The sequence below is a fragment of the Artibeus jamaicensis genome, unplaced genomic scaffold, assembly GCF_021234435.1.
Source record: "Artibeus jamaicensis isolate MK-2021 breed Jamaican fruit bat unplaced genomic scaffold, CSHL_Jam_final scaffold_1283, whole genome shotgun sequence".
NCBI lineage: Eukaryota > Metazoa > Chordata > Mammalia > Chiroptera > Phyllostomidae > Artibeus > Artibeus jamaicensis.
The window spans coordinates 11,690,079-11,716,155 of record NW_026522028.1 but is presented as its reverse complement, the minus strand read 5'-3'; the positions used below and the strand labels follow the sequence as shown (position 1 = coordinate 11,716,155).

Below are 26,077 nucleotides of genomic sequence, written 5' to 3'. Positions count from 1 at the left end.
TCAATATCAGTATTTATATATTTAACAAATGAATGTTGTGTGCTTTTACTGTACGTTGGGCAGTATTGTAGGCACTTGGGATACATTAGTGAGCAAAACACGATACTGCCTTTCATGGAGGTAATATTCTAGCAGAGGTACATAGACATAAATAAGTGATATCGTACAGGTGATACATGCTTGGGAAGAAGTGTATAAAAACGGTTTTAGGTTACAAATGTGGTCAGGGTTTGCTAAGAAGATGACATTAGAGCAGAGACTTAATTGTGAGATATCTGGTAGACATCAAAGATGTACAAGTCTGGCTTTGGGAAACAAGACTACAGTGGAGATGCAAAATTGGGAGTAGTTAGCATCTAGATGAAATTTAAGGTCTTAAGACAGAACGAGATCTATCACCAAAGGAGTGATTGTGGATAAACCAAGACCAAGGACTAAGTTCTGGGGTTTGTAACATGAAGAAATAGGATCTGGCAAAGACCGAGGAAACATGGCCAGTAAGGGGAGGAGGAAACCAAGAGCTTGGGTCCTGGAAGCCAAGTGGGGAAAGTGCTGCTAGGACAATTCAGATGAGGCCTGAGAAAGGATGACTTTGTTGAACAATTTTGGTGAAGTGGCCTGACTGAAGTGAGTTTAGAGGATATAGAATGACAAGAATTGGAGAGAAGGAGGTGGCAGACAAATGGGATCAAGGGTTTTCGTTTGGTGATGAGAGAATAGCTTGTTTGTTCTGCTAAGGAAAACCATCTATCCAGTGGAGGGCATATGGGGAGTTAGGAGGCTTTAGCTAGGAGTGCAGATGGTTTTACTATGGTTAGAGACCACTTTAGTTGATAGGTGGGTAGGTGGTTATCTCTTGTGATTGTTTCAATTATTTCTTGTGAAGATCATCAATAAGCCCTGACTTAGGTAGCTCGGTCAGGGCGTTGTCCCCATACGCAAAGGCTGTGGTGATCAGGGCACATACAAGAAGCAGTCAGTGAAAGTACAAATACGTGAGACAACAAATCAGTGTTTCTCAATAAATAAAAAATTTAAAAACAGATCAGAGAGAGAGGGTGGGGAGATGATAGTGGAGGGGAGAACGTGGAAAACAGGAGAGGGGGAAAGTAGTAGAAAAGATCTACTGCACATTCAGGCTCCTGAATTTGAAGCGAAGCCATCAGCGCGTGTATGTGTTCCCAACCCGATTTAGTCACATAGGTACTGGTGCAGAGGCAAAAGAGGAAAATTGGATCTAGCCAAGGTTTCGGTTCAGCCAGGCAGTATGATGAAATGAAGAGAGGTGGGGCAAGGGATTGGAGAGCCAAGGAATGGGATTGATCATGGAATTAAAGTCTGAGTAAATTCTAATGTAATAATTTTTGTTTAAAAATAGCACATTACCCAATTTTCACTAAAAAAAAACCCTCTTCATTTTGTCTTCCACCCTTTTATTTCTAATTATGCATAGAAATGTCTGAATAATGATCCGTAAATTCTATCGATAATTCCATTTGGTGACATTTTGAGCACAGTTTTTGTACTTTTTAAATACTTAATATAAGCTATATAATTTCTACAATAAACTATATATTTTTAAAAGTAAAGTTGCAGAAACATAAATGAATGGAAATAAAAACATTAAGTTCAGGGTACATAGTGTAGTCTGGGGGCTGCTGGGGGAGATAGGACTGTGAAGGTAGAAGGCAGTTTGCTCAGTTTGGTTGCTAGACTGCAATTTGTACTTGGTAGGAAATAGGGCACCATTCTCTGCTAGAGTAAAGTGATTGGATCTTTATTTTAAGAATCTGACTGAAGGCAATGTCTAAGGGATTTTGGTGTGATGTCTTTTTTATGATGTTAATGTACACAAAATGCAATTCCATTGCAGTCTAATACCACACATTTTTCTATCTTGGCAAAAATTATAATGAAATTGGTCTTGAAACTTAGGTGAGAATAACAAAACGATATCACCTATTTTATAAGGTTGTTGTGAGGAGTAAATGAGATATTTTAAGGGCTTAATATCATTCTTTGCATGTGGTATGTGGTGGGTAAATGTTTGGTGTTATCATTATCACAACCACTGACATTTCTTATTGTATAGATTCTCCACGAAATGTTCTTTATATCAGCTTACTTTTGCTGATTTTTAAATTAGATCAGTGTTCCTTTCATAAGCAATTTGTTTGAAGTGGTATATTCCCCCCCACCCTCCAGTAATTTTTCTTTTCCAGGAATTACTGAGTTTTCTGAAGTCTTAATGAACTACATTTTAGATTCTGTAGCATCTCTTAGCATTGCAAATAACCATCCCTTAATTTTTCGTCTTCAGGGGATGTTACTGAAGCTCCTTTGAAGCGGTATAAGTATGCCTATATTTGCTATAGTTTTGCTGTTACTAAATGAAATCGGTGCTAAGTCAGATTTTTTTTCAGTTTTGAAATTTAAAATGCTGAATGAGATAATAAAGATTATTCCATAAGGCTTGAGGAAACCGATGCCAGTTTCACTTTTTAAAAAGTAGAAAAAACTGGGAAGGAAATTTGCTAACATAATGATGGTATCTCTGGTTGGTGGGACTATTGGTGATTTTTAAAAAGTACTAAATTATATACAGTGAACATACATTTCTTTAAAAAATCAGAAGAAAATAAAGGTCTGGGTTATATCCAGATAAGGACCTCCTCACTCTGTCTCCCACATCTCACTTACTGGTTCACTGACTTTGGGCAAGTCACGTGCCATCTCAGAGCCTTTATTTATCTGGAAAAGATGAGAAATAAATAAAAGTACATAGAAATGCTAAGGAAATTGTGAAATGCCATGCAAATGGTAGTTATTATTAGAAATAGTCTTAATTTTCAGAAATTATGCGCTTCTGTTTCAGAGAGACCTTGTTCTAAAGCTCTAGTTCTTTATTGCTGCATTAGAAGAAGGCACTTAATGCAGAAATCATATGTACGGTGACTCAGTGTTATCAAAGCCTTCTTTGTCTGTTTTTAGAAGTTCATTTTTAATGGTAGCTTTAAAACCATAGTGAAATTTTGAGTAACAGGGCTATCAAAGTATTTTTTAAACAAATCACTTTTATAATATTTCATATTTGGATTAATTTCATAGGTTGAGTTATGGGGCAAATTCTCAAGGTGAAAATCTGAAGGTTAATTCTACTTTTGTCGAATTGATAGAATAGCTTTGTTCAGCTCAGGTAAGCCTGTATATTTGAAATGTGTTTCCCACACATTAATGAAAACAGAAAAGTCTTTTACTTCAAGTTACAGGTAAATACATGACATTTTGCAAGCTCAAAAATGATTAGATTTTCTAGTCATCAAAGGTTTATCTTATGAGTACCAACAAACTAATGTGCACATAAACAGCTAGCCTGACCTTGTTCTTTGTAAACACAAGGGCACTTGATCTTCTAGTACTTGTTAGAATCAGTTTGGCTAGGCCTTGCCAAAAGAGGCCAAGCTTCATCAACAGTACCAGCTGTCAGAGATTAATTCTCTGAAGACATAACAAATTTACTCAGGACTTTCCTGCTAGTTTGGTGAGATCTTCATCCTTCTAATGCAGTCACAGCCTAAAACTCCAAAGCCGCCTTTAAGAAAATAACATCGGCACCCTGGCTGGGTGGTTCAGTTGGTTGAAGTGTCATTCACAACAACGTTGTGGGTTCAATTCCCGGTCAGGGCATACATACCTAGGTTGTGGGTTCTATCCCAAGTTGGTGCATATAGGAGGCAACCAAGTCATGTTTCTTTCTCTCTCTCTGCTCCTCCTCCCCCCCCCTTCCTTTCTTTAAGTATATCCTTGGGTGAAGATTTAAAAAAAGAAAATAACATTGGCTCAGTCAGCTTGCATATGACATAAAAATATTTAGCTTTGGAAAAGGGCAGGTACACATCAGGCCAGAAAGAAGGACACAATGCAGATTCTCCCTGCAAACCATATTTATTTATTCTTTTTTTACAAACCATTTTTATAAAACATAGTCGAGATCTGAATTTAGGTAGTTGTCTTCAGAGTTCAGAGAACTTCTTGTTTTTTGTTTCTCCTTTTTTAATTGCAACGAGTTTAATCAACTCGTCTCTTTGACCGTTCATATCATTAAGCTTGTCCTGGATCAGTTCAATTTCTCTAGCTTCTTAAGCTCTTAACCCAGTCTACCATTCTCTCACTGGTAACCAAGTCCTTTCTTCCTATTTCATTGTTGAAGCCAACAGCCACGAACTCCTCTAACTTTCTGCATTACAACCTTCCCCCTTTCCCTACACACAATGTAGCTATGTTCTCATCCAGGTTGCCTTCTCATGTCTTGGAAGGATAACTTATTTCTCCTCCTATTTCAGGATAATTCCTTTATCTTTGCACCTAGTGTCATCTCTGTTTTCCTCTTGAGATCTTGATCCAGAAATTTCACTATATCTTGCTTCAGCCTTCACTTTCTGTTATATTTTCTCCCACAGATTGAGCATGCATGCGTATTTTATCAGGTAAACAGAAAAGCCCTTGACCCTGCAACCCATTCTAGTTTACCGCCCCTTTGTTTACTTCATTTTTATTTTTAAAATTTTAAAATGTTGTTTTTTCCATCACCATTTATCACCCCCCATACCTTCTTCCACCTTCACCTCTCCCCCTGCAATCACCACACCGTTTTGTTCACTTTAAAATAAAACTTCTTAAAAAATAAAAATAAATAAAATAGAACTTCTTAAAGAAAGTCATACCTTCTATTGAATCCTCCACCCACATCTAACTCCATACCATCAAAGGGTGCTCTGAGCACAGAGGAATATGGACAGGTACCAGCTCTGAGAGCTTTTAAAGATGTTACCCTTTGGATCTCAATTAATGAAACATGCAGGAGGAGAGATCCTTTTCCTCATTTCTTGGAACATTTCTTCCCTAGTCACTCAGTCACCTAAATCACAAGTCCCATAGTTTTTCTGGGCTCCTTTGTCAAGTCCAGCCCTCTTCCCCATCTGTACTGTCTCTGTCCTGATCTGAGGCCTCAACATCTGTCACCTGCATTATTGCAGTAGATTGACAAGTGGTATCCCTGTTTCACGTCACACTCCTTTGGATCCACCTTTCTTAAGGCTAGCGTGGTATAGCAAAAAGGATGATCTCAGCTTGTCACTGCTTGTCTTAAAGGTGTCCCATCACCTACAGCGGAGGTTGTCAAAATTCTGATTAGAATCCCTAGGGCAAGCTACCTCTAAATCTGTCTATCAGGCCCCACCCTTGCAGATTCTGACTTTGTAGAACTGCTGGATGCTGGCCCATACTTTTAAGTTCCCTGAGAGATTTTGACATTCGACCAGATTGAGGAACCTCCAGCGTGCCAGGATCATGTCTTGAGCTTCTGTGCCTGGTTACATAAGGCCCTCCAAACTTCAGCTTAGTCATTGGCCACATTTGCCACCATGCCCCAGGTGTCTACTGGTTGAGATAAAATTCAATTTTATGTGAATCAAGTTAAAGATTGTATTGGTAAAAAAAAAAAAAAGTTTTGGAAATGATAACATTTAAGTGCCTACTAATATTTGTAATGTGTTTCCTGTCTTTTTAGTGGATGATGCTGGCAAAATAGAACAGGATGGTTCCTCTGGAATGACCTTGGACGCAGAGTCAGAAATTGATCCTTGTAAAGTGGATGGCACTTGCCCTGAAGTCATCAAGGTGTACATTTTTAAAGCTGACCCTGGAGAGGATGACTTAGGTGAGAGGATAGCTTCAGCATATTACACATCCTGATCCAAACACTTCAACCTGATTGCTTTTGGGTGGGTTAGACTGAGAACATTGGAAACCTTTTCTGAAGATTACTTTTAAGCAAGAATTCCAATGTAGCAGTAGGAAAGTATGTAAAATGTGGTACGTGAAATAGGTGGAAATGAAATTTTTTACATAAATTTTTGGAGCTGTCATCTTCCCTGATAGGTGGCACTGTAGACATTGTGGAGAGTGAGCCCGAGAATGATCATGGAGTGGAACTACTTGATCAGAATAGCGGTATTCGTGTGCCAAGGGAAAAGATGGTTTATATGACTGTCAATGACTCTCAACAAGAAGATGAAGATTTAAGTAAGTAGGTGGCCTTTTTGTGGGAGAAAGTTTTATCTCTGTAGATCTATAAAAATATAAATAAATTATGTATATATGGCCAATGTTTAAAGGAAACAAGTAGCGTTATTGTAGAGATTATTATGCTACTGTATTCCAAGGGAACCATCAGGGACCTATCATGTATACTTAGAATGTTGCTTTAAAAACAAATTGTGGTGAAAACCAAAAAATGAATGATTCATTCAAATATTTGAGTGTTTACTATGTGAAAATCATGTTGCATGTATGAATATTTGAACCTTCTTTCTACTTGTCTATTAAATGAATGAAATGACGGTATCTTTCCTGTGATCTCTGTGAAGCTGATCACAAAAGTCTATATAATTTTCTACTTAGATGTTGCTGAAATTGCTGACGAAGTTTATATGGAAGTGATTGTAGGAGAAGAGGATGCTGCAGCAGCAGCAGCAGCAGCTGCCGCACACGAACAGCAAATCGAAGACAGTGAAATCAAAACCTTCATGCCAATAGCATGGGCAGCAGCTTACGGTAAGTTGCATAGCCCTTAGGATTGACTTGGTTTTTTAATGTGAATTCATGATTGAAAAACAGTTTCTGTGGTCTTAGATTTCAGAAATCTGAAATGCCACTAACCTGTAAGGATTATTTGACTTGAACAGGAGTAGAGGAAGATTATAAAGTCACTCTTTTGTCTTTATTTTTAACAGGACTTTCTTTCACGTGTATAGCACACAGAAGGAAGTATTGCAAGAAGTACATAGGCTTTCAAACTGAAACTTTTCATCTCGATTTTCTCTGGCCTGTACCTTTTTAATTTTGGGAGACAACAAGGAAGTCCATGGGGCAAAATGCTTTCATGTGTTTTTTTAGATTTGGAAGCTAGGCCATTTCTCCTGGTCTCACTATAATAAACGCAGTTATGACACCCATTACCTAGAATGTGGAATTTCTGTCATTCATGAGTATCATGGCTTACTTTTCATTGTTGTAGTTAATAAAGAATCCCTAATTCTTTATAATTTATAATACAGTATAATTTTGTTTTTTAATGCGCATCGTTAGGTAATAATTCTGATGGAATTGAAAACCGGAATGGCACTGCAAGTGCCCTCTTGCACATAGATGAGTCTGCTGGGCTCGGCAGACTGGCTAAACAAAAACCAAAGAAAAGGAGAAGACCTGATTCCAGGCAGTACCAAACAGGTGAGGGCACGCGAGTTCCACAGCACAGCTTGCTTTGCGAGCTCTCAGATGAAACTAGTATGTATCCACAGAGATGTTGTGATGGCATTTTAGCTGCTAGACCACATGTAGCTTTTGTGTATTGAAGTGGAAAATATAATTTTAAGAATTCAGTGATATTCATGAATGATTTTCTTGGATAAAAAGAAACAGGGAATGTATCAAACATGAATGAAAAATTTCCAAACTCCGGTGATTTTATGTGGAAGTGAAAAGAAATCCCTCAAATATGTTATAAGCATTAACTTTTTTAAAAAAAACAAACAATATATTGAGAGAATCTGATTATGTCCAGGTAAAGGAGGCACAGTTTATAGAGCAGCAGGACAGGTACATCTGTTCATGTGACACATTCCTATCTATTCTTATTTGCCCATGTGCATCTCAGACATTTTATAGTGTATTTAAGTTTTACTCTAAATTAACATAAATTATGTTTTTTGGAATAATCAAAGCAGAAATTGTGATTATGAAACTTTATGAATAATTTCCCACCAATTTCTAAATCAATAATAGCTTTAATCACTAGTTGATGGAAGTTCCATATTTATTCATTTTTTTTTTAACTGGAGGGAGTGAGGTTGGTATGACATACTGAATGAAATGTCTGGACCAGGTTGCTCTTTATGACAAGGTTGCTAAATCTCTTAGGGTGAAAAATGGTAAAAAGCAATGTTACATAGCAAATATCTCAACTTTAGGAGTACTTGCCCAATAATGTTCAGAACACGCCCTTTAAATTCTCGAAGAAACCAAACCAGAACTTGGCTTGATTGTTTACACACCTTTCTTTTTCTTTTTTAGCAATAATAATTGGCCCTGATGGACATCCCTTGACCGTCTATCCTTGCATGATCTGTGGGAAAAAGTTTAAGTCAAGAGGTTTTTTGAAAAGGCACATGAAAAACCATCCTGAACACCTTGCCAAGAAGAAGTACCGCTGTACTGACTGTGATTACACTACCAACAAGAAGATAAGTTTACACAACCACCTGGAGAGCCACAAGCTCACGAGCAAGACGGAGAAGGCCATCGAATGCGATGAGTGTGGGAAGCATTTCTCCCATGCTGGGGCTTTGTTTACTCACAAAATGGTGCATAAGGAAAAAGGAGCCAATAAAATGTACAAGTGTAAGTTCTGTGAATATGAAACAGCTGAACAAGGGTTATTGAATCGCCACCTTTTGGCCGTCCACAGCAAGAACTTCCCTCATATTTGTGTGGAATGTGGGAAAGGTTTTCGTCACCCGTCAGAGCTCAAAAAGCACATGCGAATCCATACTGGTGAGAAGCCCTACCAATGCCAGTACTGCGAATATAGGTCCGCAGACTCTTCTAACTTGAAAACACACGTAAAAACTAAGCATAGTAAAGAGATGCCATTTAAGTGTGACATTTGTCTTCTGACCTTCTCAGATACCAAAGAGGTGCAGCAACATGCTCTTATCCATCAAGAAAGCAAAACACACCAGTGTGTGCATTGTGACCACAAGAGTTCGAACTCAAGTGATTTGAAACGACACATAATTTCAGTTCACACGAAGGACTACCCCCATAAGTGTGACATGTGTGATAAAGGCTTTCACAGGCCTTCAGAACTGAAGAAACACGTGGCTGCCCACAAGGGTAAAAAAATGCACCAGTGTAGACACTGTGACTTTAAGATTGCAGATCCATTTGTTCTGAGTCGCCATATTCTCTCAGTTCACACGAAAGATCTTCCCTTTAGGTGTAAGAGGTGTAGGAAGGGATTCAGGCAACAGAATGAGCTTAAAAAGCATATGAAGACACACAGTGGCAGGAAAGTGTACCAGTGTGAATACTGTGAGTATAGCACGACAGATGCCTCGGGCTTTAAACGGCATGTTATTTCCATTCATACGAAAGACTATCCCCACCGTTGTGAGTACTGCAAGAAAGGGTTCCGAAGACCTTCAGAAAAGAACCAGCACATAATGCGGCATCATAAAGAAGTGGGCCTGCCCTGATGATACTTCGACAGACGTTTGTGGAGATGTTGGCCTTGAAGCAGAAAATTCATTGTAAAGCCAATCAGTCTCATTCACATACAATACTGTATATTGATTTATGCTGTGTACAAATAGAATATCGCTTCTAGTTACTTTTGTGTTTTTTTTTTTACATTTTGTTCAGTAGTGTGTTCTGAATTCTATTCAGTTTGTTTAATCAATGGGGAAGAGCAGCAAGAAACAAGTTGCTTTTAATGAAGTAAACCTTGCTTCTGTACTGAAATTTCCTATCTTATTAGTTTTATATTTATTTAAATATTTACCTTGCTTACCTTGATGGTACTCTTCTAAGAGCATTTAACTTAAAGTTAGGGAAACTTTAGATTGAGTCATTGTGATTACTTTCAGAGTAACTATTTTTCCATGATGGATTTCTCACAATAAAATTGTCAGAGACATCTACTAACATAAATGGGAGATTTAGCAGTCATGTCTAATTAGGCTACCATGGAAGTCATTTACTTGTCTTGCTTAATCTTTTCAGACCACATGACAATGAAAGTTTCCATTTGAACTTTTGCATCCCTGGCATTGCTGAGTAAAGAACAGTGGCTGGGTTTGTGTTTACTTTTCATTTTGTTTAGCAGACAAAATATACTTTGGGGGGGGGCTTTCTTTGGAGTATTTACATCTTTTGTCAGCATAGCAAAGTTTTAGAAAACTTTACTGAAAAATTTTGCTTGATCTTGTTGTATTTTGATTATTCTGTCTGTGCTGCTTTGTCTTGGAATGGTTGTGTGCTACAAATGAGACTTATTGGGGACTGCATTTTGGAATCTCCTAGAGGTAATTTGTAGCTCTTAGGATCTTTTTGCAACTTTATATATGTAAATGTACCCTGAATTATGTATATGCACATACATATATATATATATATAACATGTATCTGTGTGTATTGCTTATTTTACATATTTATACACACAACCCCAAGTAGTAGTTTAAAATCTATAATGAAAAGTATTAAATTTACAATAACATGAAAGATGCAGGGATGTATGAGAGCATTTTGTAAATCATGCTCTTCAGAGAGACTACTCAGGTGAAGAATTAGAAGGAAAATAAGGACACTAGTATTTTTAAAGAGTAAAGGTATTTTCTTTTAAATATCTTTGGTAATTGAAAAATAGAAGTTAAGATGTTTCTAGATAGAATGTTTTCATACAACTTCAGCTCCATGCCTTTATATTTTTCTGAAAAGCTAACGAGTATCCAGACAGACCTTCCTCGGTTCTCTCTGAGAAGCCCCTGTGAGGACTCTGTATCACCAACTGAGGGAGAGTTAGGAAGCTACGGCTCCACATACCAGAGACTGGGTGCTAATTATGATTTACACTTTTCAAGTTCAGCCTACTCTGTTATTTCTTAGTTATAGCTAGGAAACTTTCAAAAACTTAATGCACAAGTTGGCTTTGATTAGAACATAAGATAAAGGTATGTTTTAAGTGCATGAGGGAAATCTGAGGCCTTATTTGGAACGTCACCTAGTCTTTCACTGTTTTGTTTTTCTTTGAGGGTTGATATTGTTTAAGCAAATAGTTCTGGCTCATAAAATGGATGCAGTTATTAATGAGAATTTGGTTGTGTTAAGATGCATTTTGGGGAACAGAAGACAGTTTGGGGGGTCCTTAAATTGGCTGTCAGCACATACGAGTACCTGGCACATCATGGGAGATTTAGGACTTTTCTTCCCATTTGATAGCTGCCTTGCCTCTTCATTATGGTGCTCCATCCTCTTTCTCTTTCATCTTTCTCTTTGTTGTTGATATCTGTATTCAAGAGTTTGTAGGGTTAGAAGTCTAAATACTGAGTGTTTGGCAAGCGTTTGAAGTGCTGGGTTCATTTAGTCCAGTTCTAAGTCAAGTCGTTTAAGCTGGTATAAACTCCATCCTGAATGCCAGTCAGAACCAAGGCCTGGACTTGTCCCAGTGGGAACTCCTGTGTCCTCTTGGCCTCCACAACGTGCTTTTTAAAAAAAAGTAACTTAAAATTGTGTGATTCATTACCCTGTAGCAGTTCTATTCTTGAAAGCTCTGTCTGTTTTTTTGTGAGAACCTTTAAAATCTCCCTTATTTTTTATTTTTCTCAGATTAATGTAAAACACTTAAACCGGAAATTTAGTAATTTTAAAACATTCTGTAAAATTAATACAGAAAATATAAATAATTGGTCATCTATTTTTTTAAATAAACTGAAAGATAAAGAACACAGCATTTTACACACTTTATATTTCTCTTAATAGTCTGGAATCATACACAGTTCTTTTCTTTTTAAAGCACAATATTGAAACCTTTAAAAGGTATTTAAGGGTTTGGTCAAGTGAATATTATAAAATGTGTTTGTCTGTATAAAGAGAAAATGAAATTGTAGTCACTTATGTACTGACATTAGTTACAACCTAGTTTTAATTCTTAAAACAATTTTGATTAGCAAAGCTAAAAAACATGGTTGTTTCAGTTAAATGTTTTAAAGAGGTACAGATTTTTACAAGGACATAATATAAGTTATTGTTCTGTAGAAATATCCTATTAAATATTGTATGTCCCTCCCTCTGTACACTTTGTAAAAAAAGTAAAATACATAAAAAGAAAATCATATAGGGATGTGTGACATTATTGTAATTGTGTATTTGAGAATAACGTGCAAAAATAAAAATCAGAATATTTTCCTGTTACTGAATGTTTAGTCTATTTGATACCTGTACTAAGTTAATGCTTTTTTCTTAAAAAAAAATGTACAGTTTTTGTAAACCTAATAAACATCAAAAGCAGTGGATTATTTTCATTTCCCCATTTCTTAATTCCTTTTATGCAGCAGTGGAATTCAAAATGCTTGATTGCTTTGAAATTTGTGACTTGAATGCAAATACTGATAATATTTCAGCCCTGCAAATTTGCAAGTAATATTTCAGGGAAGAGGTGATTGGTGAATCCTTTGATGAGCATGTCCTTGAAATTCATTTTTTCTTTTATCTCCATGAAGAATTTGTTTTATTAGCATCCCCAATTCCCGAGATAACTTCCCTTGCATAAAGTGGTTTTTGAGAGCACTTAAAGTTCACTCTATCAATCTGTAGCACATTGAATCAGTGGAGGTTGTCACCACCCTCCACAGCAGAAGCCCTGCCCTAAGGTTCCTCTTTGGTGCCAGTTTGGAGGGCCGTGGTAGACACTAACATACTAGAGAATGGTCATTGTCATAATAAAAATCAGAAAGTAGGTAAAAGCGGTCAGGAGTCAAAAAAGAACAAGATAGATTTGAGTCATTGATATTTAAAGGTGAAATCCTGCTGATCTTGAACTATATAGGAATTAAGTGTTTGCCTAATAGTTGAGACAGTAAATAATCAAAATTTGAGTTAAGTGATCCAGAGAACATGGTGAATGTCACTGTGGAGCCATAAATCAGAAAAATCTTAGCATGCTGAGAAACTTAGTTGTAATGCAGTGCCTGGAAGGGCATCATTCCCGTCTGTGATTCCCAGGCAGTCAGATCGGGTATTGCTCTGTTCTCTGGGAGTCTTAGTATTAATTTCCTTTATTTCCCACAAATTCTAAGATTCATGTAAAGAAAAGCATGCCCAGTCAAAATCTTAAAAGGGGTGCTGTTTCAGAACAGTGGTTTTCAGACGCTGCCAAATTCTCAGTTCCACCCCAGACCCACTGAATCGGAAAACTGGGCCTGGGGACCCAGTGATCTTGTGTCTTCGCACGTCCTTCAAAGTGATTCTGATTCATGTTCAAGTTTTGGAAACACTGTTTTAGAGCACTTGAGGAACTTCAAACATTAGAAACACATACAAACAAAAGCCAGAAATAAGCAGTTGAAGGTGAAATGGGATTCACAATTTATACCTTGGGTTTACCCCTTTTAAAGTGTGAGCCTGCCAGTCAATAAATCCTTTAGGTCACAAATAGCCTGATCTTCATAAATCTTGAATAGCCTCCCTAAATTACACTCCTCCAAGGTAAATAGAACTCAGAGGAAGATGCGGTAGGTAGAAGAGAAGGGCTGAAAGTGTGTATGTGTGTGTGTGTGTGTGTGTGTGTGTGTGTGTGTGTGTGTGTGTGTGTGTAATCAGTTGGCCCAACCTTACTTAAGTAATTCATATCTGAAAACCCATTTTGCCACTTTCTGTAACTGTTTGGATAAGGTCAAAATTAAGTTTGCCCTTTTGGGTTTTGTTTCGTCTTCTGTGTATATATTGTTTGCCTTTTTCATAAAATAATTCTTGGATTTGTTATATATTGTTCTTGTTACTTTTGACATTTGCTATTGTTGTAAATAAATTCCTATTTTGTTTTACGTTACCCTAGTGGAGTGTTGGCTATAGACAAAGGCACCTCCATACCCGCCCCCACACCCACGGAAATGAGGAAACTTAAATCACACAATCAATTCCCAACACAGTATAAGCTGGAAGTGATGGGACCCCTTCAGTAGTCCTGTACTTCTAGCACCAATGAAGTTTTCGCTGTTGCACACAGGTGTACCATCTGCACCTGCTCAGACTTTAAAATCACTTACATGACCTCTGAGGTAGAAGTTCTTAGTGTGTTAAGTTTGAGGTACAACTCAAGAATGAGTCTCCTTCACTCGATCTTCCCTATTCACGTTGTTCCATGCCACTTGCACTGCTGGTATCTGCGAACACAAGGGATTTCGCATCATAATGACCTGCCAATATTGTAAAGTCAGCACACTTTGCTACAGAAAACCTACTTAGGAATTGTAAATGGCGTTTGTTCAATCATGATATGAGTTAACCACAGAAATACCTAAATGCATTGGTGAAAATAGTCACCTAGAACTGTATTACTTACAGTATTTTGCTTTCCAAAAGGGGCCAGTTTCTGCTTTTCCTTCCTTCGTACTTGTGTTTGGCTTTAAAAGCAGAACCCATTTCCTTTTGCCTGGGCTTTGAAATAAGGGGAGGTCTTGCAAAGCCATCTGTTGGGGTTTTGGAAGTTCTAATTATACCCTTCCTCTCTGGGTTCTAACCACATTGAAAATAGATGCAAGAAACCACCGGTTGAGTGACTTCATTTAGTAAAGCTGGGTTGGGAAATCCAGAGGCTGACTCTATTCCCGCCCGCACCCTTGTAGTCCTGGACCAGTGCAGCCAGTCACGTGAAAATGTGGGGCCCACCCTCCCCTCTGATCTATAGGGAGATGGCTTGGTTTCCCACCAGAGAAATGGAGCAAGAGGGCGAGGATGGCTGTGACATTCTCCCCAGTGCTCCCAGCCCGGCACTCAGGGAAAGCAGAGAAGAGTTCCCTTACGCCATGCTCATGAACTCATAGGGGTTAGTCTTGTTCTGGGTGGGCCTCTAGCATTAGCCCACTAGCAAAACGTGAGGTGGTTTATCTTTCACCTTGCATATCACATATTCCTTTTCCCTTACTGACTTTCACTGTCCCCTCGGGGTAGTGGTTGTGACAGAATTTCAAAGGTTTAGTTCCTGTTTCTCCCAGGGCAGTATGCTTTCATTTTTCTTCAGAAAAAGAACTTCTCTGACTGCCGTGGCTCAGTGGATTGAGCACCAACCTGCGAATCAAAGGGTCATGAGTTCGATTCCCAGTCAGGGCACATGCCTGGGTTGTGGACCAGGTCCCCGGTTGGGGGCATGTGAGAGGCAACCACACATTGATGTTTCTCACCCTCTCTTCCTCCCTCCCTTTCTCTGAAGATGGATAAATAAAATCTTAAAAAAGAAAAAAAACTTCTACAGGGCAAATTTACTTAACTATACAAACATGGAAATCTTGCAGGTTATTTTTATTGCATGCTTTCATAACAAAAATCTGGAAAAATGATCACCCATGGAGACACTTGCTTTATGAAAGGGCTTGTTCATCTTTGTTCTTTTCCAGTCTCAGCCCATACACATAAATCTTTTATTTGTCTTGTAACCACAGCATTGATGTTATTGTGTCCAGCAACTTTCTTTTCAAACATCCAGTATTTCATACTTGAAAAATAACTAAATAAAATTAATTTAAAAAAAACAGAAAAAAAAACCCATCCAGTATTCCAGTATGTACTGGTTTCCTTAGAATTTTTGAAAAGATTTTATTTATTTTTAGAGAGAGGAAGGGAGGGAGAAAGAGAGGAAGAGAAACATCAGATTCTGACATGCCTCATCTGGGGACTGGCCTGCAACCCAGGCCATATGCCCTGGCTGGGAATCGAACCAGCAACCCTTTGGTTCACAGGCCAGCACTCGATCCACTGAGCCACACCAGCCAGGGCGCCTTAACATTTTTTTAATACACTTTCTTTTTGAGAGGATATGAAAAGTTCACAATGGTACAAAGAAGAAAGTAAAAGGCTTCCTGCCTCCCCAATCCCATTATCCGGAACATTATCATCCTTTTAAAAATGGCTTTAGCGAGTTTTAAATTTATAGATTTTTCAATTGCAAAATACATGTTGTAACAAATGTTGTACAACACAAAATAAGTATAAAGACAAACAGTGATCTCATCCACACACTCCCTCCGAGCTGATTTGCGCGAGGCAATCATAGTTAACAGACTGGGCCTTTCCTCCATGCTCCCACAAACCTGAACAGATACGGAAAGAGAGCAACAGCAGGCTGGAGGCAGGGGAGGGGGGGTTAAATTCTTTTTCTTTTACTAAAATGAGATTATGCACCTTTGCAAGTCACTGAATATATCCATTCCTCTGGGACAGTAGACTGAGCTCCATCTCAATTCTCTTTACTAGCTCAATAACTTTTCAGAGATTGGACCCATAATTTAGTCCCCCATTCCCCTTCTGATGGACATTTAGGTTGTTCTCAGTTTTCTGCCACTGCAGGAATGCTAGAATAACTATCCTTGTGCATATAATCCTTACATATCCGGACTTCAATTTCTGCAACATAGTTTCTCCCAAGATGTGTTTGCCAGGGGAAAGGATATGTGCTATTTTAAAAACGCTACCAGACATTAGCAGATTATTTTTTGTTAGAATGTCAATTCCATGAGTGCAGGAATTTTTTGTATGCTTTGTTCATCGCTGTTCACCTAGAACCCGGTGTGTAGTGGGTGCTGAGGAAATACTAGTTGGAAGTTGAGGTTCCCAGGGTTGTAGTAAATCACACTTCCACAAACAGTCGACAAAGGGGAAAGGCCCGTTCCCCTCAGGCTTACAAACCGTGCGTGTTAGAGCCAGTATCACAGGTAAGAAAACCTCTCTCTCTTTGCCCTCATTGTTTCAATCTGCTTTGACTTTGAGTTAAGTAATGCTTTCATTCGTCTAACAGCCCTTGGACTTCTCTTTGAAGAATCACCTGTTCAAATCCTGTGCCCCATTTTGTCTTTAGAGTCTTGCATACATTTGGCCTGTTAGCTTTCTAATATATTTGCTGCACATTTTTTCTAGTCTATGATTTATCTTGCTATTGTTTAGGTTGCCTTTGATATATAAAAATCTTTAATATTTGTAGAATCAAATATGTATCTTTTCCCCCTCATCTGTGATTCGTGGGTTTTCTTGTTCTACTTAAAAATGTCTTTTCTATCCCAAGGTTCTACAGATATTTGCCTAGATTTCCTTCGGATAATGGCATTGTTTTCATTCGTTTGGATTTTTATACAATTAAAATTCTTTTGTTAATGTTGCTTGGCAGGAGGTCTGGTTTCTTTTTCCTCTTGGATAGAGAGCCAATTATTGCAGTACTGTTTATTAAGTCATCCTGAACCCCCTGAACTGAAATGGTACTTTGTTATGTGTCAGTTCATATATAATCTTGCATTTACTTCTGAAGTCTGTTCTGTTTTACTGATCTATTTGTTATTCTTGTGCTGACATATTGTTTTACTCACAGTGCTCTACAGTGAACTCTAATATCTAGAAGGCAAGTTCTTTTTCTTTTTTTTAAGGTTTTCTTTGCATTTATTGTTCCATAGGAATGTTAAGATCATTTTATCCTGTTTCCCTTAGAAAGACCCATTGGAATTTCTTTTTTTTTAAAGATTTTATTTATTTATTTTTAGAGAGAAGTGAAGGGAGGGAGAAACAGAGGGAGAGAAATATTGATGTGCGAGAGATAGAGCACTTGGTTGCCTCTCTCACACGCCCCCAAACGGGGACCTGGCCCGCAACCCACGCATGTGCCCTGACTGGGAATTGAACTAGTGACCCTTTGCTTTACAGGCTGGCAGTCAATCCATTGAGCCACACCAGCCAGGGCTGACCCATTGGAATTTTTTATTGAAATTGCATGAATTTTAATTTAATTAAATTAATGTATTTATTTTCAGAGAGGGGAAGGGAGAAAGAGAGGGAGACAAACATCAAGGTGTGGTTGCCTCTTGCATGCCCCCAACTGAGGACCTGGCTCACAACCCAGGCATGTGCTATGACTGGGAATCGAACTGGCAATCCTTTGGTTTACAGGCTGGCACTCAATCCACTGAGCCACACCAGCCAGGGCCAATTGCATGAATTTTTAATATTAAATTGAACCTGCCATTTTTAACATATTGTCCTCATATTCATGTTCCTTCATTTATTCTGGTCTTATTTTACATTCTTTAATAAAATGTTTATAGCTTTCTTCATATATAGGCCTTATACTTTTCATAAGTCCGCTATAATTTTTAGCCACGTAGATACTGCTAGAGTATAAAGAAAAGCTATTAGATGTTTATATATTTTTCATGTACCTAGCTACATTTCCACATTATCTTCTCAATTCTAATTGTGCTTTAGTTGTCTTTTGAATTTCTATGTGTGCAGTCATATGGCAAAAAGATGTCTGTTATTTCCTTTTTGTGTATTATGTTATCTAGTACTTCTAAAACAATGCTGAATAATATATATTATAGAAGGCATTTCTGTGTTCCACCTGCTTTTCATGGAAATACTTCAGTAATTAACCACTTAGCGTAATGTTGGTTTTGAAAAGTAGCATTTTCCAAGGTTAGATAGTTTCCTTTCATTGTTATTTTACTTAGAGATTTTATTAGCAATGACTAGTTAATATTATCAAATGTCTTATAGCCACCTATGAATATAATTACTTGGTTTTCTCTTTTTCTTTGTTGATGTAATGAAGAATATTGAATTACAATGCTGGATTTTGTAAAGTTAAACCATATTCATATTTCTAGGATAGAAGTACCCTACTTAGGTAATTTTTATTGTTCCTTCAAAATACTGAGGCCTCAATTGGCTAGTATTTTATTTAGAATTTTTGTATCTATGTTCATAATTCTGGTGTTTTCTTGTTTTGTACTATTGTGATCAGGTTTGAATACCAATGTAATTCTAGCTCCATAAACTAAACTTGGGAACTTTTCTACAATCTAGAATGGTTGAAAAACCAGAGGCATTGTCTGATTTTTCAGGATTAGGCAGAACTCAGTTGTGAAATCATTTGGGTCCGATGCCTCTTCATAAATCGTAGGTCTTTACTTTTCTCATCTCTTCTACATACCTGGTCCATCAACTTTTCTTCCTAAATAAATTTTGGTTTCTACATTTCCCTGGGAAATTGTCCATTTTCTCTAGATCAGTACCCCTCACGTATGAATGTGAAAGTGCTCGTTTAGATTCAGTGGGTCCGGGAAGGCCCTGTGATTCTGCATTTCTTGCAAGCGCCCTGTAGATGCTGATGCTGCTAGTGGTCCACACACCACACATACCAAGCCCTGTAGAATTCAGTGTTTCTGAACTGTCAGGATCACACGGGGCAGCTTGGAACGTCCCAGGGCCTACCTAGGCCACACCCCGGACCGGTTAAATTAGAATCGCTGGGAGCAAGGCTCAGCTGTCAATGATTTCCCAGGCTCCTCTGGTGATTGCAACGTATAGTGAAGGATGAGAACCACTCTTCTAGATTTTCAATTTATTGCCATAAAGAGGAATACAATAGTCTCTTATAATTATTTTAATCTCTTGTATTTTGGTTTATATCTCCTTTATTTTATTTATTTATTTATTTATTTATTTATTTATTTATTTATTTATTTTTAGAGAGAGGAAGGGAGGGAGAAAGAGAGGGAGAGAAACATCAGATTTTCACATGCCTGGCCCACAACCCAGGCATGTGCCCTGACTGGGAATGGAACCTGCAACCTTTCAGTTTGCAGGCTGGTGCTCAATCCACTGAGCCACATCAGCTAGAGCTGTATTTCCTTTCTTATCCTAAATGTTTTTATTTTGTTTCTCATTTTTCTTTAAGCAGGCTTTCAGAGGTTTAGCTATTTCATAGATATTACCAAAGAACTAGCTCTTAATTTTGTTTATTTATTTTTTGGTTTTCTATTTAATTAATTTCCTCATGCATTGTTATTGATTTTCCCTTCCTATAATTTCTGGTTTATTTTTTTAAATTTAGTTAAAATGTCTTATGTTTCATACATCACTTATTTTAATTTCTTCTAAAATGAACTTCTCAAAAGCCGTGCATTTCCTTTGTTATATAGCTAACTTTAGCTGTGCCCCTGGCATATTCATTGTTCTTTTTCATAATTCTCTAAATAGTTCTAAATATCACTTTAAAATTTAAAAAAATTAAAATTGCACCTGACATACAATATTAGATTAATTTCCAGTGTACAACATAGTGACTAACATTTATATACCTTATGAAGTGATCACTGCATCCACATATCAGTTTTGATTTCCTCTTTATAATAGTGTTTAACTTCCAAGTACTAAAAGTTTTATTAACCCACCCTGGCTGGGTGGTTCCGTTGGTTGGAGCGTCATTCTATCCACACACCAAAACTTTGTGGGTTCAATTCCCAGTCAGGGCACACACCTAGGTTTCGGGTTTGATCCTCAGCCAGGGTGCACATGAGAGGCAACTGATCTATGTTTCTCTCATGAACGTTTCTCTCTCCATCTCCTCTCTCACTAAATCAATAAACATATCCCCAGGTGAAGATTAAAAAAATAAAAATTTAAGAAAGGTTTTATTAATCTCTTTAGTGTTGATCTCTAGTGTTTTAAGATTTTATGTATTTAGTTTTATAGAGAGGGGAAGAGAGAGAGAGAAAGAGAGGGAGAGAAACATGGATATGAGAGAGAAACAGCAATGTGGAGCAAACCTGCTACCCAGGCTTTGAATCCAACCGGTGGGTAACCTTTGGCTTTGCACGAAGACGCCCAACCAGCTGAGCCTCACCAGTCAGGGGTTGAGCTCTAGTTTTATATAAGCTCGTTGATTTTATTTTCAAATCCTCTATATCCTTGTTAATGTCTGACTACTTACTTTTTTGATTTTTGAAAGACTGTTAAAATCTTCCACCATAAGGGTGTTCTGTGCAGTTTTCTTGTATTTCGAGTCTTGCTTTAGTAATTTGACTTCTTTAGATATTTGACATGTCTTCCTAAGTGTACCCTTAATGGACCATCTGTTTAGACTCTCTTTAACATTTGATCTTGAATTCTGCTTTGTCTGATATGTTTTCTATTTCAGTGATTCATTCTTATCTCCCACATTACAAATATCAGTCATGTTAAAATCTACTTAGACATAAGTGTACATTGCAGGATGTATTGCTACTGCTGTTTCTTATTTTTTAAAGATTTTATTTATTTTATCTTTAGAGGGGAAAGGAAGGAGAGAGGGAGAGATATATCAATGTATGGTTGCCTCTCTTGCGTCCCCTGCTGGGAACTCGCCTGCAACCCAGGCATGTGCCCTGACTGGGAATCAAACCTCGATCCTTTGGTTCACAGGCTCGTGCTCAATCCACTGACCTACACCAGTCAGGGCTGCTGTTTCTTATTCATTTAATCTTTCCCTATTTCATATCTCCATGTTGAATAAATTGTTATTTGATTAATGTATACCTCATGTTTATGCCTTCACTTCTGGTATGTGGGTGTATATTCTTTCTGAGACCTTGACTACTCAAAATGTCTACTTTTGCCTTGAAAAATTATATCTTAGTTGGGAAGTAGAAACTTGGTCACAACCCCTTTCCTGTTGCAGTTTATAGATGTTTTGTTGTTTTCCAAGTTCAGCGTTATGAGTAGTCTGACACTAATCTGGTTCTCTTTTGTGTATGTTGTCTTTTCCTTTGTTTCCTCTTTGAAATTCAGATAGTTCACTAGGATCTATTTGGGGGTGTGTGTGTACGTGTGTGTTTTATTTTAATCATATCTGCAATTTGTTATTTGTCGAGCCCTTTTTCCTAAGGAGCCAAATCTCTCTTCTGCTGAAGGAAATTTTCTTATGTGTGCAACTGTTACCTCTCCAACTGGCATTTTGCTTCTTGGTGCATGCCTATCATTTACATATCACATCTTGATTTGTCTTGTCACCACAAATGGTACGGAGAAGAAAGGATCCCTTTAATCCCGTACTCCGGTGTACGATCATTATTGTGCTGAAAATTTTTAATGCTTGAAATCGCTGTCACTTGAAGAAAACAGCAAGAGAATGGTAAATGTTTGTAAATGTGTAGCTCGTCCTGATGGCAAAAGAGCACTCCTGAATTATTCCTCTCTAGTAGAGGGAACTTCAGCCAGCAGTTTCCTGTCGTCGAATAAAAGCATTCTGGGTACCCCGTTTGCCTCAACTTTAAATAAGGAAGCATGTGAAAAAGTCCTAACTGAATGCTGAGCACATAGTTTGTGCTGGATGTGAATTCCCCATATTTTATATTATCAATCTTCTTCAGTTAACAAGAATGAGAACATTACTGTAGCTGGCATTGCCATTGTCCCCAAACATCTTTTCTCACCTTACTCAAATTGAACATGCAATATGCAGTGCCAAGCTTTGTTTCAAAACTGACTAATTTACACTCCAACTCCCCCCCAGCCCCAAGTAAAATCTGAAAATACTAAGTTTTGGTGAGAATGCGCAGCAATGTATGAGAATGCCTGTGGTTACATCTTCTCACCAAATCATATTTTCATTTTTAAGTATTGCCAGTTTTGTGCATGTAAAAATGTACATTTTCTGAATTTTTATTACTGTAAAAATTCTGTATGTGAATTTTTATTTCTGTTGGGTATATATATACCTAGGAGTGGAATGGCTGGGTCATATGGTCACTCTGTCTTTACCATTTTGAGATACTTTCAAACTATCTTCTAAAGCAGCTGCATGATCTTATATTCCCATTAGTAGTGTATGAGGGTGCGATTTCTCTATGTTCTTGTTAACACTTGTTATTGTCTGTCTTTTTTATTATAGTCATCTTAGTTGTATCTCATTGTGGTTTTGATTTGCATTTCCCTAATGACTAAGTCTATTGAGAATTTTTCATGTGCTTCTTGGTCATTTGTATATCTTCTTTGGAGAAAAGTCTATTAAACACTTTGCCCATTTTTAATTGTGGGAGGAGAAAGAGATTTGTTGTTCTACTTATGTATACATTCATTAACCAATGAATGTATGTGCCCTGACCTGGGATTGAACCTGCAATCTTGACATATTGGGATGATGCTCTAACCAACTGAGTTACCCAGCCAGGGCCTTTTATAATTATTGAGTTGAAAGAGTTCTTTATGCATTCTGCATAACAGTCCCATGAACTACTATGATTTAAAAATAATTGTTATATTTCTTAAGGCAAGTCTACCCATTTTGTTCTTCAAGGATGTCTTGGTTTTCTTGGTCCTTTGCAATGTCAATATACTATATATTTTGAGGACCTACCATATGCTTACAAATATATCATTTTCCTTAAATTTTTTTTCTTTTAACCTTATGGTATCATCATGTCTTAGATTAATCTTTTGTAAGCAGCATACAAGCAACTTTTAAAAATTCAATTTGACAATCTTAGTCTTTTAACTGTAATTGTTTCATTCAGTGATGTTTTATATTGATCTAACCTGCCGGATGTTTTTTACATTTATTATAAAAAATTTTAAGCATAAACAAAAGCAGTCAGAATACGATAATGGACCCCTGTGTACCCCTAATCCAGATCTGATAATTATCAACATTTTGCCAATTCCCTTTCATCTATCTCTTCCTTCCCATTTTATGCAGGAGTGCTTTGAAAGAAAATCCTAGATATATAGTTTCACTGATAAATATCTAGTGTGCTTCTTAAACAGATGTCATTTAATGAAATATAAGTACCACACCATCATCAGATGTAGAAACATTTACAATAATTACCAGGGCATATGCAAGAAGCAACCAATGAATGCATAAATAAGTAGTACAACAAATCAATGTTCCCCTCTCTTTCTCTCTCTTTCTCCCTTTCCTTCTCTGTCTCTCTCAAATTAATTGTTTTTAAAAAGAGGTTTTTAGACAGAACGAAAATGACAACAGAGAAAAGATCAGAGATGCAGAAAAGAAGAGCAACAAAAGCAGTATGTATGTGGGTGAAAAATGAACATATATATATGTGTTCATTTATATATTATTCAATCCATATCCAAATGTCCATAATTGACTCTTTTATTTATAACAGCAATTTTCAACTTTTTAATCTCATGGCACATATAAAATAACTACTACAATTCTGTGGCACACCAAAACTATATTTTTTGCCAATCTGACCTTGGTTCATTCACACCACATAGGAATTGTTGTGTTGGCTGTTGCCATTTTTTATTTGACATTCTAAGGAAAAAGAGGTCAGTGCCCCTGACTAAATAGTCAGGTATTGCGAGTTTTAACAATTATTGTGGCTCACCAGTGTGCCACAGCACACCAGTTAAAAATTGCTGTTCTATAAGAGTTTTTCACTTACTCATCCACCCTTTTTTTTTTAAATGAAATTGATTTTCCAAAGTAACTAGGTTATTTGTAGTGTGGAACGTCCCACAGATGATATTTGTCTGATTGCTTCCTTTGATGTCATTTAACTTGTTCTTCTGATGCTCATATTTCTTGTAAAAGGATTCTTCTGTTCTTCTTGTTCTTCTGTTGCTCATATTTCTTTTTTTTAAAGATTTTATTTATTTATCTTTAGAGGGGAAGGGAAGGAGAGAGGAAGAGAAACATCAATGTATGGTTGCCTTTCGTGTGTCCCCTGCTGGGAACTGGCCTGCAGGGAACTGGCCTGCAACCCAGGCATGTGCCCTGACTGGGAATTGAACCGCGATTGTCTGGTTCACAGGCCCACGCTTAATCCGCTGAGCTACACCAGCCAGGGCTTGTTGCTCATATTTCTTATATATCAGGCCTTAATTAGATTCATATTCAGGTGTGTTTTTTTTTGGCAAGAAGGCTTCATAGATAGTGCTGTATGCTTCATATTGCATCACATTATTGAGTACAGAAGATCTGGTTTTTCCACTTTTGGTGATGCCTCAATTGTTGAGTAAATTTAGATCTATATTTCATCTACTTACTTGCTTTATTTCGTATTTATTGTGTTTTATTAGTCCATTTACATTTTTCTGTTAGTTTGGAGATTAAAAGAAATTTTCTGCCCTGGCTGGTGTAGCTCAGTGGATTGGGCATGGGCCTGAGAACCAAGGGGTCACAGGTTTGGTTCGTGTCAGGGCACGTGCCTGGGTTGTGGGCTTGGTCCCTGAGTCCCTGGTGAGGGATGTGCAGGAGGCAGCCACACATTGATGTTTCTCTCCCTCTCTTCTTCCTGTCCCCTCTCTCTGAGAATAAATAAAATCCATAAAGAATAAATTTCCTTTACTATTTTAATAATGGTACAACATTATTATACAACATTATACCCTGGTTCCTTAACTTATCCAAGTCAAATATTAATTGGTACTTGTACATTTCTCTGAGAAAATGTAAAGACTACGAAGCACCTTAACCACATTGGTTCCTCTAGCTTAAATGCTACTGTTGTCATTTGTTGGTATTTGAAGACATTGGTATTTTTAGTATATAAGTTAGTGTTCATTTTCACCCACATACGTACTACTTTTGTTGCTCTTCTGTATCTCTGATTTTTCTCTGTTATCATTTTTGTTCTGCCTGGAGAATATTCTTTTTTTAAAAAATTGATTTGAGAGATATGGGGTGGGTGGGAAAGAGAGAGAGAGAGAAACATCAATTTGTTGTTACACTTATTTATGCATTTGTTGGTTGATACTTGTGCACCGGGGATTGAGCACACAGCCTTGGCATATTGGGACTGGAGGATGCTTTAACCAGCTGAACTACCTACCTGGCCAGGGCTGAAGAATATTCTTTAGAGTTTTCTTTACTACAGGTCTATTGGTGGCAGATTTTCTCAGTTTCTAAAAATGTCTTTATGTCATATTTCTTCTTTTTTTAAAGATTTTATTTATTTGTTTATCTTTGGAGGGGAAGGGAAGGAGAGAGGGAGAGAAATATCAATGTATGGTTGCCTCTCATATGTCCCCTGCTGGGAACTGACCTGCAACCCAGGCATGTGCCCTGACTGGGAATTGAACCGCAATCCTCTGGTTCACAGGCCCATGCTCAATCCACTCAGCTACACCAGCCAGGGCCCTATTTCTTCTTGAACGATGTGTTTGCTTGACACAGAATTCGAGGTTGGCAGTTATTTTCATCTAAGTTGACAATCTTCCTTTCGATATAAATAACATTTGCTTTATCTATTTATCCATTATGGACACTTAGGTTGTTTTTATGTCTTGGCTATTATGAAAAATGCTTCATTGAACAAGGGAGTGCAGATATCTCTTTGAGATACTGATTTCATTTCCTTTAGCTATATATCTAGAAGTGAGATTGCTGGGTCATATGGTAATTCTATTTTTAATTTTTTTGAGAAACCTCCATACTCTTCTCCATAATGACTGCACCAATTTATGTTCCCACCAA

The 26,077-nt window shown here is 37.4% G+C and overlaps 2 protein-coding genes across 8 annotated transcripts in view; one reads left to right on the top strand and one right to left on the bottom strand.

Moving 5' to 3' along the window:
• Positions 1-13,661, top strand: part of ZFX (zinc finger protein X-linked) — a 37,535-nt gene extending 23,874 nt beyond the window's left edge. For 6 of the 7 annotated variants that reach the window (XM_037142938.2, XM_037142936.2, XM_037142939.2 and 3 more), the window contains exons 4-8: positions 5,570-5,719; positions 5,941-6,084; positions 6,463-6,615; positions 7,150-7,290; positions 8,134-13,661. In XM_037142938.2, the coding sequence (XP_036998833.1) occupies positions 5,570-5,719; positions 5,941-6,084; positions 6,463-6,615; positions 7,150-7,290; positions 8,134-9,317 (1,772 nt within the window). In that variant the 3' untranslated portion in view covers positions 9,318-13,661. The remainder of the gene's footprint in view (positions 1-5,569; positions 5,720-5,940; positions 6,085-6,462; positions 6,616-7,149; positions 7,291-8,133) is intronic. The other variant, XM_037142941.2, reaches the window with a different exon arrangement.
• Positions 13,662-13,931: 270 nt separating this feature from the next.
• The window catches only part of LOC119047516 (transcription factor SPT20 homolog), a 71,696-nt gene continuing 59,550 nt past the window's right edge, over positions 13,932-26,077 (bottom strand). The window contains exon 2 of the mRNA XM_053655772.1: positions 13,932-14,000. Within this exon, the coding sequence (XP_053511747.1) occupies positions 13,932-14,000 (69 nt within the window). The remainder of the gene's footprint in view (positions 14,001-26,077) is intronic.